The sequence below is a fragment of the Cetorhinus maximus genome, chromosome 12 (genome assembly GCF_964194155.1).
Source record: "Cetorhinus maximus chromosome 12, sCetMax3.hap1.1, whole genome shotgun sequence".
NCBI lineage: Eukaryota > Metazoa > Chordata > Chondrichthyes > Lamniformes > Cetorhinidae > Cetorhinus > Cetorhinus maximus.
The window spans coordinates 40669485-40685951 of NC_135890.1; the positions used below are offsets into that span (position 1 = coordinate 40669485).

The 16467-nt window shown below is 40.9% G+C and overlaps 1 protein-coding gene across 3 annotated transcripts in view; it reads left to right on the forward strand.

Moving 5' to 3' along the window:
• The window catches only part of bltp3b (bridge-like lipid transfer protein family member 3B), a 146796-nt gene that overhangs the window by 120290 nt on the left and 10039 nt on the right, over nucleotides 1-16467 (forward strand). For all 3 annotated transcript variants that reach the window (XM_078553434.1, XM_078553435.1, XM_078553436.1), the window contains 2 exons: nucleotides 12583-12842; nucleotides 14880-14988. In XM_078553434.1, the coding sequence (XP_078409560.1) occupies nucleotides 12583-12842; nucleotides 14880-14988 (369 nt within the window). The remainder of the gene's footprint in view (nucleotides 1-12582; nucleotides 12843-14879; nucleotides 14989-16467) is intronic.

The following is a 16467-nucleotide window of genomic DNA, read 5'->3' on the forward strand; positions in this document are numbered from 1 at the left end:
GAAAGAAAAATTAAAATATTATACCCTCTAAGTTGAAATACTTTACGTTGCTAAATTCCTACGTTGGTGTTTGAATATTTTTGAACTTATTTTACTTTACAAAGAAAAATGTAACTTTTTATATAGCACCTGCTTCCTGAACCTCCCACTCCCTGATCCTCCTGGTCACTACAGATCCTCCCCCCTCTCCAACCCTCCCAAGTTGAAGCCTCTCCCCTCCCTCACCACCATCCATCCCCCTTCCGCACCACCCCCACCCCCACCACGCCTCCCCGACCCACCTGCTCGCCTAACCTCCCACTCCCTGTCTTGCTCTTTCTCTCTCTCTCTCTGCCTCCCTCTCCTGGACCTGCATTCTCGTTGAAGATCCGATCTGGAGCCAGAGCTCTGATGTTGAGTCCTGATGGTGAAGAAGTGCCAAGTAGTGGCTGCTCCGATCCATGCTTAAGTGCTCCTGCTCACTGCTTCCTTCTCCAGAACCCTCACTATGAGTGAGAGCTCAGGAGAAGGGCAGGAGCATTTGAAAAGAAATATGGACCATCAGGATGCACCATTGGGACTCTAACTTCCACAGCATCAGAGCTCCTGCTTCGGATCAGATCTTCAACAGGAATGCTGGTCCGGGGGAAGGAAGCAGCAAGATGGTGAATCAGGGATTGGGAGGTTTGGCAAGAGGGTAGATGGGGGAGGGGAGGGGAGAGGCCACAACTCTGAGGTTAGAGAGCGGGGACAGGCCACAACTCAGAGGTTAGGGAGCATAAGACCATAAGAAATAGGATTTGGAAAGCACCACACAGCCCATTGAGCCTGCACCACCATTCAATATGATCATAGCTAATCTTGGGCTTCAACTCCATTTTCCTGCCCACTCCCCATATCCCTTAATTTCCGGAGACACCAGAAATCTGTTCAAGCAGAAATTTGAGCAGGAGAGGCCACACCAAAATGGCACCAATCTTGCCACGTTCAATGATATTACAGGCCCCATTGATTTACCGATGTTAAAGCGGGCGATGTTAAACAAGGACTTGATGTAATTTATCTTCTAGATTTTGTTAAATTGTTTTAATATTCTTATGAGGAACCTGATGTCAGGTTACCATCCTTCCCTGGGAGCATGGCGAAGGTCAGGAATTTAATTCATGGGATTAAATAAAGAAAGGGATAATGGGAGAGTAAAATCATTAGTAAGTAGGGGACAAAATGACACGTGAAAAAAAACAAGTATGAAGACACGGAAAAGGAGTGGTTGAAACATCAATGCAGAACAATTAGGATAAAGGCGAAAGGAATGAGTACTGAAGTTTGAGGAAAGAAGCAACCAGCATGAACATAAACATTAAAGCAAAATGAACTCCATAACCTGATGGAAAGATTAAAGTAAATTCTAAAACATTTTGACATGTCAATTTTCTTTTGGAATGTATTACGAAAGGTGTTGGACCCAGGAGACATAACACATGTCTTCAGCTAGAAATAGTACACTAACACTAGCATCTGATTAACCTTGATCTTTCGAAAGTGTTGTTTTATTTTCTGATTTGTATGTCTGAACGAATAAAAAGAACAGACTGTTGTGGGCAGAGGGAGTTGACTTTGACGAGCACTAAGTTGGCTGTTACCTTGATATCTCAGTCGTTATGAAAAGTAAAATAAAGCACTTTGTTGTTTACAAAATACTCAGGGAACAAATAATTAACTTTTTCTCTAATCCTTTCAAAATTATTAGTCTTTCCTGTGTCTTCTGTTTGGGTGGTAAAGGTTGAATGTTTTGTGTTCCCAAATCATATGGACCTTAATCTATAAAGACCTACCTTGGTGAAGTATGGGTGCCATTTTTCTTCTATCACATTGTTCAGAAGCCCTGTTATATGTATAAAACTTCATACTATTGCATGCTTCGTTTCAACTATTTACAATCTATATCAATCACTTGGATGAAGGGACAGAATCTATAGTAGCTAAAGTTGCCAATGACACCAAGATAGGTAGCAAAGTAAGTTATCAAGAGGAGGTAAAGAGTCAACAGAGGGATATAGATAGGTTAAATGAGTGGGCAAATATTTGTCAGATGGAGTATAATGTGGGAAAATACGAACTTATCCACTTGGCAGGGAGAACAGAAAAGCAGTATACTATGTAAATGGAGAGAGATCGCAGAACTTGGTTTTACAAAGGCATCTGCATGTCCTAGTAGATAAATCACAAAAGGTTAGTATGCAGGTATAGCAAGTGATTAGGAAGGCAAATGCAATGTTAGCATTTATGGGAATGGAATATCAAAGTCAGGAAATTTTACTGCAGCTGTACAGGGCCCTGGTGAGACCACATCTGGAGTATTGTGTACAATTTTGGTCTGCTTATTTGCAAAAGAATATAATTGTGCTAGAAGCAGTTCAGAGCAGGTTCACTTGACTGATTCCTGGGATGAAGGGCTTATCTTATGAAGAAAGGTTGAACAGGCCACTCAGGGCCACTCAGCTCCAGACCTCATTGCAGCCTTTGTTCAATCATGGACAAAAGAGCTGAACTCGAGGTGAGGTGACAGTGACTGCCCTTGACATCAAGGCAGCATTTGACCGAGTGTGGTATCAAGAAGCCCTAGAAAAACTGGGAATCGGGAGCAAAATTCTCCCATAGTTAGAGTCATACCGAGCACAAAGGAGGATTGTTATGGGTGTTGGAGGTCAATCATCTCATTCCCAGGACATCACTGCAGGAGTTCCTCAGGGTAGTGTCCTAAACCCAACCATCTTCAGCTGCTTCATCAATGACCTTCCCTCCCTCATAAGGCCTAAAGTGGGGATGTTCACTGATGATTGCACAATATTCAGCACCATTCATAACTCCTCAAAATATTGAAGCAGTCAGTGCCCATGTGCAGCAAGAACTGAACAACGTTCAGGCTTTGGCTGATAAGTGGCAAGTAACATTTGTGCCTCACAAGTGCAAGGCCAAGATCATCTCCAACAAGAGAGAATCCAATCATCTCCCCTTGGCATTCAATGGCACTACCATTGCTGAATCCCCCACTATCAACATTCTTTGGTGGGGTGGGGGTTTACCATTGACAGAAACTGAACTGGACCAGCCATATAAATACTGTGGCTACAAGCACAGGTCAGAGGGCTGGAAATTCTGCAGAGAGTAATTCCCCAAAGCTTGTCCGCCATCTACAAGGCACAAGTGATGGAATACTCTCCACTTGCCTGGATAAGTGCAGCTCCAACAACACTCAAGGAGGTCGACATCATCCAAGACAAAGCAACCTGCTCGATTGGCACCCCATCCACCACCTTTAGCATCCACTCCCTCCACCACCAACGCACAGTGGCAGCAGCGTGTACTATCTACAGTATGCACTGCAGAAACTCAATGAGGCTCCTTTGACAGCACCTTCCAAACCCGCGATCAGTATCACCTAGAAGGACAAGGGCAGCAGATGCATCGGAACACTACCACCTGCAAGTTCCCCTACAAACCACACACCATGCTGATTTGGAACTATATCGTCATTCCTTCACTGTTGCTGGGTCAAAATCCTGGAACTTCCTCACTAACAGCACTGTGCGTGTACCTACACCACATGGACTGCAGCAGTTCAAGAAGGCCACCACCACCTTCTCAAGGCCAATTAGGGATGGGCAAAAAAATGCTGTCCCAGCCAGTATCCCATAAAAGAATATAAGTAAAAGGCTGGGCATATATCCATCGGAGCTTACAAGAAAGATAGGTGATTTTATTGAAACATTTAAGATCCTGAGGGGACTTCATAGGGTGTATACTGGGAGACTAGAACTAGGGGGCAGTTTAAGAATAAAAGGTCTCCCTTTTAAGATGGAGATGAGTAGAAATTGAGAGAGTTGTTAGTTGTAGAATTTTGTTCCCCCAGAAAGCAGTGAAGGCTGGTTCATTCAATTTATTAAAAGCTGAGTTAGATAGATTTTCAATAGACAGGGAGTCAGTTTAAGTGGGGTAGACAGGAAAGTGGAGTTGAGACCACAAGCAGATCTGCCATGATCTTACTGAATGCTGGAGCAGACTTGAAGGCCAAATGGCCTCCTCCTGCTCCTAAGCCCTATGTTCCTAGCTTTGGTCACATAGATTTGCTTAATTTTAGAACATCTTTCTGGAAGCTCAGAATTTGTATGATGGATCAAAGGCAGAGGGAATCTGAGAGGCTTGTCTGAAGTCTACAACAGTTCCATATTTATTATGGTGGTAATTATTAAGCACGGTCTGGCAATGGAATAATTGGATAGCAACTCCAGACAAGGGCAGATGCACAGATTGCTGTGAAAATCAGGAAGTTGCTGTCTGGGATGTGACAATTCTGTGTAAGCTTTCCAAAAATGGCACATCATCGACTGGTTCCCTATTTAAATATATTGAATGGCATGAAGTTCCTGGATTGACATTGTTTGCCATTCAGAGCAAAATCCATCCCATGATTTTTCCTAAGTTAGATGGCTCTATAAATTAAATAGATGTCACCAAAGATAAGCTCAATGCAATGATGTGATTTAAATCATTTGAGTTGAGGGAGGGTGGAAGGGATGTTGGATGTCTAGATTTGGACTCTGGTTTTATTTCTTTGCAAAGGAAAAACATTGAAAAATGCAATGCATGTTTTTCATCACTAATGTAAATCTCAAGGTTCAACAGATAATTGTGTTATATATTTCTAAACAAACAAACTTGCCACGCACTTTTTTCAAGAAAACTCCTGCTAAACAGAAATTTGGTGTCTCTTGGGCAGAATACATACGAACATATGAATAAGGAGCAGGAGTAGGCCATTCAGCCCCTTGAGCCTGCTCCACCGTTTAATAAGATCATGGCTGATCTGATAGTAAACTCAAATCTGCATCCTGTCTACCCCCGATAACACATCACCCCCTTGTTTACCAAGAATCTATCCACCCCCGCCGTAAAAAATGTTCAAAGAGTCTGCTTCCACTGCCTTTTCAGGAAGAGAGTCCCAAAGACTCATGACCCTCTGAGAGAAAGAATTTCGCCTCATCTCTGTTTTAAATGGGCGACCCCTTATTTTTAAACAGTGACCCCTAGTTCTAGATTCCCGCACAAGAGGAAATATCCTCTCCACATCCACCGTGTCAAGTCCCATCAGGATCTTATATGTTTCAATCAAGTCGCCTCTTACTCTTCTAAACTCCAGCAGATATAAGCCTAGCCTGTCCAACCTTTCCCATTCCAGGTATTAGTCTGGTAAACCTTCTCTGAACTGCTTACAACATATTGACATCCATCCTTAAATAAGGTGACCAATACTGCACACAGTACTCCAGATGTGGTCTCACTAGTACTCTGTATAACTGAAGCATAACCTCCCTACTTTTGTGTTCAATTCCCCTCACAATAAATGATAACATTCTATTAGCTTTCCTAATTACTTGCTGTACCTGCATACTCGCCTTTTGTGATTCATGCACAAAGACACCCAGATCTCTCTGCATCTCAGAGTTCTGCAATCTCTCATCATTTAGATAATATTCTATTCTCTTCTATTCTGCCTGCTAAAATGGACAATTTCACATTTTCCCACATTATACTTTGTTTGTCAGATCTTTGCTCACTCACTTAACCTATCTATATCTTCTCGTAGCCTCCTTATGTCCTCTTCACAAATTACTTCCCTAGCTATCTTTATGTCATCAGCAAGTTTGGCAACCATTCCATTTTTGAATAATGGAGTTACATTTGCTATCTTCCAATCTAATAGAACCTTTCCCTAATCTAGGGAGCTTCAGAAAATTAAAACCAATGCATCAACTATCCCACTAGCCACTTCTTTTAAGATCCTAGGATGAGGTCCGTTAGGGCCCAGGCACTTGTCAGCCTGCAGCTTGAAAAATTTGCTCAGTACCACTTCTCTGGTGATAGTAATTTTCCTGAGTCCGTCCCTCCCTTCCATTTCCTGATTTATAGCTGCTTCTGGGATGCTACTTGTATCCTCTATAGTGAAGACTGATGCAAAATACCTGTTCAATTCATCTGCCATTTCTTTATTTGCCATTATCAATTCTCCACAGACTCAGAATGGATATTAAATAGCTTAAATGATCCTTAACAATATCAAATTCAGATGGGAATAAAGTTGATGGCTACTTTCCCCTTTCCAGAAGTGTGGATGGATTTTCAATTGGCTGCTTGGATGAAAACACCAAGATGATTAAGCCACCCATTACATAACCAACCTGACTTTCATTTCCATTTTTGAAATTAAAATTGCAAGCTTTCCAGTATGGGTGCTCAACCACAATGCTAGCTTTATACTTGATAACAAATTGAACATCAACCCCGCTGGTCTCTTAATATACTAGAGATGAAGAAAAAAAGAAATACTTGCATTTATATAGCGTCTTTCATGACCACAGGATGTCGCAAAGCGCATTACAGCCAATGCTGTATTTTTAAAGTCTTGTCACTGTTGTAATGTAGGAAGTGTGGCAACCAATTTGTGAACAGCAACCATTTAAAAATGGGCAGAATAAGTATTGCATATCCGTGCAGATTCACTAAATAGTAAGGAACACAGCATATTCAGGAGAGAGATCCTAAATATTTAATCCCCCAGACTGGGTGATGTTATATTCATCTTGAATATATTCCTGTCTTTGTTTAGCTTTGTTCAACTTATTGGACATTGACTTTTCATTTTCCAATTGTTTGATGAACCCCTAGGAATGGTTGCCAGCACAGCATTGTCATAATAGACCAACATAATTCATGCTTGCTAAAATGTGATTGACTATAAACTTTTTGATCATCGGATGTGTCTATCTCACAGATAACATAGTATGGGCTTTGCTCACCAAAGGGATGGATTAAGTTCCAAATCAGCCCTTTGAATACCCTTGACACCAGAAACCTGTCATTTCTGGAAAGCAGCTCTAGGGATTTGTTGTTGATTTCTGCCCTGTAAATTCTATATACAAACATCTACGCCAGCAAACTGCATACCAGTCAAAATGCTGACAATATATGGACCAAACAGGTATATGGTATATTATAGCATAGCCGACACTTTCATTTTATCTGAATTATGACAAAGAACAATAGCATGACATAGCTTCCCAACTGGGGTCAGCAGATTCAGCTTTTACCCAACTATTGCCACTTGTTCCTCTTTGAGGAGTCAGCTGTGGCTCAGTCCATAGCACCCTCGCCTTTGAATCAGAGGGTTGTGGGTTCATGTCCCACTCCTGGAAAACCAAGAACTGTGATTGTACTCGAAAGAAGTTGCAATCTGTGACTGTTGGTAACTTGAAAGAGTTTCAAGTGCTATTAACGAGGTGTTAACCTCCTGCAACTCCAGTACTGCATCTTTAAAGACATGTACAGCTGTGTTTGTGTTCGCATATATTAGGGAAAGGATTGCATAGTGCTATTTTGTTCTGGGCTAGTAGGAGGGCTATCAGGCTGCTCTTCTGGGCCCACAACAGCAGAGAAGGGAAAAATGTTTAAATGCTGGTCTAAACGATACCTTCAAGCATACCTTGCATTGAAGGATACTGTATTGAACTCTGTGTAAGAATGGGAATGGGGGGAACCAGACAAAAGAACTAGATTGTACTATTTTTTGAGCTTGGGGGAATGTGCAATATTACTCTTCCATCCTTCGTCCATATTCTTAAATGAAAGCATATCCATGGTAGCCTCTTTTAGGGAATCTTTGGCATGGACATGAGATTTTTAGTCAGTGTTTGTTCTCTTGAACTATGTGCCATTTTCTTGCTCAAGCAGAGAAGTGATTTTAAGACATAGAAGGATTAACGGACATATGCTCAATCTTCCACCCACCCTGACATCAATAAGTAACGATGCAGCTAGGCTAGAATACAGTGAGGCTGACTGCTAATGTGAGTGTAGCAAGTCGTGGCTGAAAGGGGGGGGTCAACTTATACACTAAGTATATGCAAAAACATGATTTTGGGATGGAAAAATGGGGTTTTCTTATATGCCAGGTTGACTCTTACGCTGCGGTCTTTGGTAAGTTGACAGTCTGTGATCTTGCAGAGTATGGCACAGCTCTGCAACTGGCTTCAAGCTGACACTGAGGCTGTGAGGTTAGTTTCCCTTATTCATTACTAGATGGGTGTCACAGGGCCTGCAAATACAGTAGCAGAATGGTGGATGTGAGCAGTTTGGCCACAGTGCCTGCTGATCTCTCTGAAGTGATTCCTTTATTATCCTGTATTACTTCAACCATTAAATATGACCATGAGGGAACTTCAAAACCAGTCTTTATCATTAATTTTCATTTGACTTGCTGACTGCTGTGGACTTTGAATTTTCACTTTGCCTTAAGAGTGCCCTTGAGCTCTTGTGAAAGCCTGCTTTGTTAAAGTGCTGTTTCCATATCCTCTCTTTGTAGCTCTTGGCTGGTCTGTGAATGTCTTGACAGTGTTTGAGTTGCATTGGCATCTGATGAATTAGTGGACAAAAAAATCTAGCTATATGACCTATTCTCATGGCAAAATTTTCTGAAAATGCATTTTTTAAATATTGATTTTTTTTTTCACGAAAGTGCAAACCAAAACTCAAAGCATATTGGCCCAAATTTTGCTGAAAAAATTAGTTGTGAATGACACGTGCAATTAATGCATGAATTGGACAGCAACTCTTTCGAGTACAATCACAGTTCTTGGTTTTTCCGGGAAACTCTTTCGAGTTACCAACAGTCACAGATTGCAACTTCTTTCGAGTACAATCACAGTTCTTGGTTTTCCAGGAGTGGGATATGAACCCACAACCCTCTGATTCAAAGGCGAGGGTGCTATGAACTGAGCCACAGCTGACACCTCAATGAATTGGACAGCAACTTGCAGTGAGGAAGAGAGACCTCGTGGATTGCAAATTGCCACTATTTGTGGTTGATGTCTGTTGTTAGTTTAGCAAACATCTTGCCATTAACCTCCCAGTGATTTTCTTGAAGTTGTTGCATTTGCAGCTTAATTGCCAATAAAACTGTCCACAAAAAGTTAAAACACCCATAACAAGGGTGTTAATGACTATCAATCAATCTCTCTTGCCCACAAAACGAGAAATAAGGTGTCTCATCCCTTCGGTTGTGAATCGTGTTACAATCTTCATAGAGACCGATTACTTTTTAAAAAGAGATTCGAACTTCCAGTTACTAACTGAAAGAATAACGCAGCAAGATTTCACATTTTAAAACTTTTACTGTAACAAAAGACTAAAAAAGCACTTCCGACTGAACACTCTTTTCTTTTTTCAGCAACTTATACTTTAAACCACAGGAAGTGATGTTCCCCTTCTATACTTCTCGTGCATCGCACTCTCCTCAGAATTATAGCTCTTTTGGTAAACATTCCACAGTTGCTCTCAGCTTCTAATGGGTTTCTGTATTCTTGTTTCGCTGAATACTAACTCCAAGTGACTGTCTTTAAGTGTTTTCCTCAGTTTTCGGAGAGTTTCTTAAATCCACCACCAGCAGTAAAGCCTGTTCCGAGGGTTTCTCTTACCTTTGGCCCCTTTAGCCTTTCATCTCCTCAGTCTAATTTTTCTTTCCCCTGATTTGACATTGAAATCACCCACTCTAATTCATCCCTCTCCTTAGTCCTTCATTAATTTCTCAATCCTTAATTCTTATTGGTTAATGCAGTGCATTTTTTATTCTGTTGTTGACCAAGGTTCCCCTTCCTGTGCAGTTATCAGCTTGCAAAATTTCTAAACATTAAACATGCTCAAATAAATCTAAATAACAATATATGCCATGATATGCCCCATTCCAGCATTGTAAAACTATGAATTAAAAAAAAAGGCTGGAGAGCCTCTGGGTCAGTGATTCCTCTAAGGTGTGCAGCTGTGCATCTCCAAGTTACTATGGAGGCCACTTGCAAGTCAGCTCCTTTAAGGCACCATGCTTGAACGGGAACTTCATACTGAAATGAACAGGCATTTTCTATGTTGTGACAACATAGAAACAATTAGAGGGGCCTTTGCTTTGTCTTTTTTAAGTGCTCTGTTGGTCATAAACTACCTTTAAATCCACTGTAGAAGTGTGCAAAGACCATCGAGTGCGAACTTGTCCTGAGCAAACATAATACCAAGTGATATTTAATTTAAATGAAGCTCTCATTTATTTGGGGTAGGAGCTCTTAAGATCAGTCCAAAAGGCCTGTCTGGAAGATTGCACTTGACACAAAGGTTGCACAGGTTGGGCTTTGTAGGTTTGTGTCAAATTTTCCGAATCTTGATAATTCCACTCCAGCCATTGCAGCTGGAAAATGTAACCATTTCTCACCACAAGGGGTGCAGTGGTCTATTTGCAAAATAATTCAGATTTGGAAACACCTTGCATAACAAAGTACTGTGCAAATTCATTGCTTTTCTCAAGGCTGTGTTTTATTTTATGTGCTAAACTTTACAAGTGCAGAATCACATCCTCCTGCATTTGGAACTGTGATGTAAGAATACATGTGTAGAGGAAAATGTTGTCAAGAGTTTAATGGCAGTGGTAGTTGATCTTTGGGCATAAATGCTTTGTGCTGAAAATAGGAGGAAGGCACTAAATTGATTCTAAATAAACTGGGCTCTGACACCTTTGAATCCACAGAGCAACATAGTCAATCAGCTCTGGGCAGATACCTAATAATTTTTCAGGAAACCTTGCAAGGAGGAATTTTTTTTTCCATTTTTGTTATTAGTTGTATTGGCTTTCTTTAGGTCTTGATACATACCATATGCCTTTCATTAGCTAAGAGTGTTGATAAGTGACCTCTTCCTAAAGCTCTGCCACTGCTGCTTTCAAGCTACCTGAGAGGAGTTGCCTATCAGTAAACAGGGTGGCTCGTTAGCCTTATGAATATGCTAGAACCAAGACCGGAGGTGCCGGGGAGCATGGACCAGGGAACGGAGGTGCCAGGGAGCAGAGGTGGCAGCTGAGGTGACAGGGAGTGTGGCTCAGGTGGCCTGCAGCAGGGCTTTGGCATCCAGATTGGGGCCCAGATGTTGAGGTAGCTGGAGAAGGGCCCAGGTGGACTGAAGCGCAACATGAGGCAGCAGGAGCAGTGCCCAATGGCATCTGAGAAAGTGAGTGACTGAAGAGAGAGTGAGTGAGTGAGGGGGATTGGGCATAAGAGAGTGTGGGGCTGGGGGGGAGGGGGGGTGGAGGGTGGTTGAGAGAGCATGTAGGGGAAGAGTGTGAGATTCGTATGAGAGAGGAGAGGGAGAGAAAGTGTGTGAGGGGAGTGTGTGCGCGCGCGGGCACAGAGTGTGTCCATAAGTGTGTCTCACTCCCAGTATCAGGGTTCTCATTCACCCTCACCCCTACACACCATCATGCAGTCTCATCCACTCTCAAAGTGGGTGAGGGTGAGCACCCCGAAACTGGGAATGAGCTGGACACACGCACTCTCACCCTATTATTTTTCTTTTTTTTTTGCACAGCAAGGTGTTTCCTTTCATACCTCAAGTTTTATTTTGAAATTTATGTTTATTGTTGTGCCAGTGTTTATCCTACCATAATTTGCTCATGGGTACCCTGAGAGAAAAATTTTGAATTGTGGCCCGCCACACGAACAGGTTGGACGAGCCTGGTCTCGTAGCTTCCTTCTGTTTCCCACTTGCAAAATAGCTGAGATCAGAAATTAAGCTATTTGGGGCAATATCTGCATTGACCCATATCTCTCCCAGCATGCCTTCATCATGGTCAATTTGTTTTTTTTAAATAAACAAATACACGACTTTTTTTCCTTATGCTATGCACCAGGGGGCACTAACTACACGTTGAAAGTAACATTCTGAGTATATACAGGATGATATAGTTAACCAGTCTTTCCTTGTCAAGTGAAATACTTTGGATTATTGGTGAGGGAACATGCATATGCTTCAAATATTTTGCCATCTTTAAGTAGAAAGCAAAGATATTTAAAACCATTTTTTTTGTCAGCTGTGTAAATATAATGGAATATTTTGGTAAAAAAAAGAGCTTGTGCTCTTGATTTTATTAACAGCAGGGTTTGTCACTGGAGAATTATGGTGATATGAAGAATTTTTAGTAGGGAGTTAACAAAAATTGCTCAGTTCTCTACCAGTAATATATTCTGAAATTCAGGTGAAAAATAGCACTTTTTGTATTTTTCGCTATCGTGCAACTTCTGTGACAGATTTAATTAGAGTCTAGCAATTGTAATGGAATACTGCCAGCTTCCTGGTTGCCACCAGTCCTGTTGTACTGTTGCTCAATAAGTCCTGGCATCATCTCTGAGGATAGAAAATGCAGTAGATGTTCATAGTTTCTCAAAACAAATTATTTTTAGGTTGGCTAAAGTCTAATTTCAAATTAACTATATGCTGCCCTATATTCTATTCATTCTTTGCAGTTAAGCAACAGAAAAATATACCAAAAATTAAACTACTGCAAAATGCAGCCCCCCAAGTAATACAACCATAAATGAAACTGGTCAATCATAAGCATATAATCTCAAACCCAACTTTTAAGAAGTTCAAGGAATAACTATTTCTGTTGAAATACTTTGTTAAGTAGTAACATTTACTTTTTTTAATTGCCCATTTTTCTTTCATTGTGGTCAGATCGCCACCAATCCTCATTGACACAGGAGCATAGGAAAGAATTGCCTGAAGTGAGTCTACGGCTGGAAAGTGGGCCTAATGCTGCTGTCCATTCATCACTTGCAGTCAAGAATGGTTTCTTGCAATGTATGATTAAGAACTTCACTTCAGAGTTCTTGATGTCTTCCCTCACAAACCTAGGGACATTCTTTGAAGATGAAGTACCTGCTGACATAATCCCTATGAAGATTGAAATAACTGATACAAGGATTAACCTGAAGGTATGACGGCTACTTTGTTTCTGTAAAACAATTTTCCCCATAACAGCAGAACCTGTGATAGTCATCGAGAGGAGTCCCCTTTTTTTTTACTGCCAGTGAAATTTTAGTGTCCACCCCCATCTCTTTGGCAATCACAGACCAGTATTTTGGCAGATTCATGAAAAATAAGAAATCTGTACTGGGGTGGTCTCTCTAAGACCAGCAAAGGGTGATTCTGTTCTGTAAAGTTAGCATATGGAATGAGAATGTCCTCGTGTGTTGCCTACATAGACTGACTCAAATTGAATGCTGGATTTTGTTGGTGTGGCTAACACTATTATTTATATGAAATTTAAACAGCAACTCTTGATGACTGTACATGCAGTTAAATGTGGTAATCCAGAAGTTGCTTTCTGAGATGCCATGCCCCTCCAGAAACTGTGCTGTAACAGTATCTCACCACCTATTCATTGTTAAAATGAAGTTACTGTACATAGCTCAAAAATAGGATCTAAACAAAAAGTTTAGTTGAAAAAGTTGGGCCCTGTCCATTCCTGTGCTAGTACCCTTTTGACAGGGTGATAAGACTTTAATTATTGCCAAGTAACCCCTCTGGCACTGAATAATAACTTTTCTGAGTGTGGATTCTCATTCCTTCAGATTTTAATTATGATTGGATTATTTTTAAATAAAAAGAACTCTTCCTATCTCTCTTGTATCTCTGGCATCCCCATCTTTCTTTCCTTCTCCTTATGGTATTTTCTGTTCCTGATCTGAGATGGAATTAAATATTCAAACTAACCTGAGTTTTTCCGCAAGTTTTCAGTTTTTATTTCACATTTCCACTGTCCACAATATTTTGCTTTTGGGTTAATATTGGTCATTGCTTTCTAGTATATCACCCAGTGGCTTTTGTTCATGACAGAGTCTGGATATAGAAAATTGGCAGGCTCGTCCGCTCTTGAGCCTATTGAGGCCTTTAAGTGGCCAATTCATAGTCACTGAAGCGCCTTCTCCTACCTCGCCGCTGTTTTACCTGCAGCAGGGGAAGGCCCAGGCCAGGTGGGTAGCCCGCTTACTTTTAATGGATGAGCTGGTGTCAGGCAAGGGATGGGGGGAAGGATCCTCCTTTGGGGTCCCCTATGCCCATCAGAGGCAACCCCCCACAAGGACAAACCATGCTTTAATCCCCCCCACCTCCCCCTACACACTGGCCTCTCAAACCCAGTCCTCCTTCACAACCCATCACTCCCCTTGCTAGGGCCTGCTAGCCATGCTCCACTAATACCGTACCTACCAGAAGTCCAGCCTCCATGAGCAACCCTTCTTAGGGCACTGCCTGTTAGCCCCAGCAGTGGTCTTTGCTCAACCTGGCGCTGCTGGTACTATAGAGCTGCTGGCCAAGGTGGGACTTCCTCCCAAGTGAGCGGTGCCAGTCTTGTCACCAACCAATTAAGGCTCCATGGAGCATTAACTGGCTGCAGGGCAGCTGGTATGGGCAAGGATGCATCCCCTGCCGACTCTTCGGGTGAGAAACCCCACCATCCAGAATATCCTGCCGTATTATGCACCAAGACCAAAAATATGGCAGAGTGATTTGTATATTGTATTTTGTTCTTCAAAGTGCAGTTTTGCATGTAAATATTATAACTGATAAGCAATTTAAAGAATATCAAAATTGAAATTATTTGTGTACATGATTTATTTCCATGTACTATACCACTATTTTAAGGATGATCACTTTTCTATGTCATAAATTTGTATCATAATTTTAAATAGTGACTAAAATGTGGTTTGATGACTACAGTAGATCACCATTGTGGAGGTATGCCCTTAACCTTTCTCGTGATCAGCAAAAACAACTGGAATTGGAGCCAATAGCTTGCAGCTATTTGCAGAGAATTTTAGTGTAACCCCTTCCATAGTCATTGCAAAGACTATCAAGATCAGTTTGTTGAAATGTTTGCGCAAACGTGCAAAAGCAATTTTCGCACCAGATCCTGCATCTTTTATATTAAATGCATATAAAAATAACTGCCGTTATAATTTGATTCAAAGGATGACAATCCACGCCATGACCAGTCAGCCCACGAACCACCACCAGTGGAACTGTTTATCGATAATCTAATTGTGCGCAGAAATGATGATGGAACATTTTGCATTGGAGGTGAGAAATTGCTTAATTTACTGCTGCAGACATGGGGAGATCAAAAAGAAGATTGGAAAGATAGTTTGTGGTTTGACTCATGTAAATATGCTTTAATTCTTAATGATGAAACCTGTTGAGCGTATATATCCTCAGCTTGGATAAATCCCATGAAACAATTTGTGATAGGATGTTATCATGTTTGAATATTATTTGATATTATTTTTTGATGGTGCACTGTAATTATAATATTTGCTAATTTTTTTAACTAATTTATATAGTCGTTCCCCCCTCTTATCCCTGCAAAACGTGCTTGGATTATCAAGCTGAGGATAATATGCAAATTTCTAATAGTACGCCAAATACTGTTTGTCAAAATATATAGCTGTATGTTCAGGGCCACAATAACTGAAAAAGCATCTCTTATTATTTGTAAGAAATCAGCAGAGTTGTGTATTATTTAGTTTTGATCATTTGTAAAGTCTCCATGCAAGTAGGAATTCTTTTCATTCCATCTACATGGAAGAAAGAATCACTTAAGAATCTCCAAGAAAAACTTGTAGTTTAGAGGCTTAAATTTGGCTCCTGTTTTAACTTTCTATTTTCCCACTTATGACATTCCCAAGGGGAAGCATTTCCTTGGCTTATATATGGAAAGGTACTGGCTCATCAAGCTTCCTTCAAGTCTCTGAATTTTCAAGTTTTTGTCACCATGAATTGAAACCGTTGTTCCAAACGATTACTCTGCTTTTCAATTTTTTACCAGATTAAATCAGAGTCCAAATTCCACTTCTCTCGGGCTTTCGGAGCTCTTCCATTTTATTCAGTATCTCAAAAGTCTGAAAATAATTCTATTTTCACATATTTGGGATGAAGACATTGAACATCTTGATCTCAAAGCATTACAGTGACTTTTGTGACAGGCTGGACACTACTATTGGTGACATGAGGAGTCAATCCACAAATGAATGGTCTGGCTACTGTGTTATGACGTGACAGATGATGTGTGTCAGGTGGATCAAATCCATGAGGGAAACTTAATCATGCGGTCACATCTGTTTTGCAATTTGCATTTTATTTCGCGATGCATACCTCGAATTCAGGAGTAATAAGACTAGTGCGACTTCAGAGGTTTTTAGAAAATTAAGTTAAGCGTTTATTAACAAAAGAAAATATTTCAAGCACATACATAAGTCCACAAATTACAATTATTATAACTCCTAAAACCCCGAGTTAATCTGGCTCCCAGTTACACCACCGTTAAGGCAACAGTAGAAACAAATAGATTTAAAAAGACCCAGGCAAAGCAACACAATGCCCTGGACAGTCGTATTTAAAATGAGTTTTCTCAGCTTTGGTTCCTGTAGACAGCAACTTGATGCACAGAGGCTGGAGGCTTTTCATGCTTGTGTTAGATCTTAGAATGCCTTCTCCTCTTACACAGCTTCATTTCCTTTATACATGCTTCTCCCTTTTTAATGCAAATTCCATTGTTCCAAA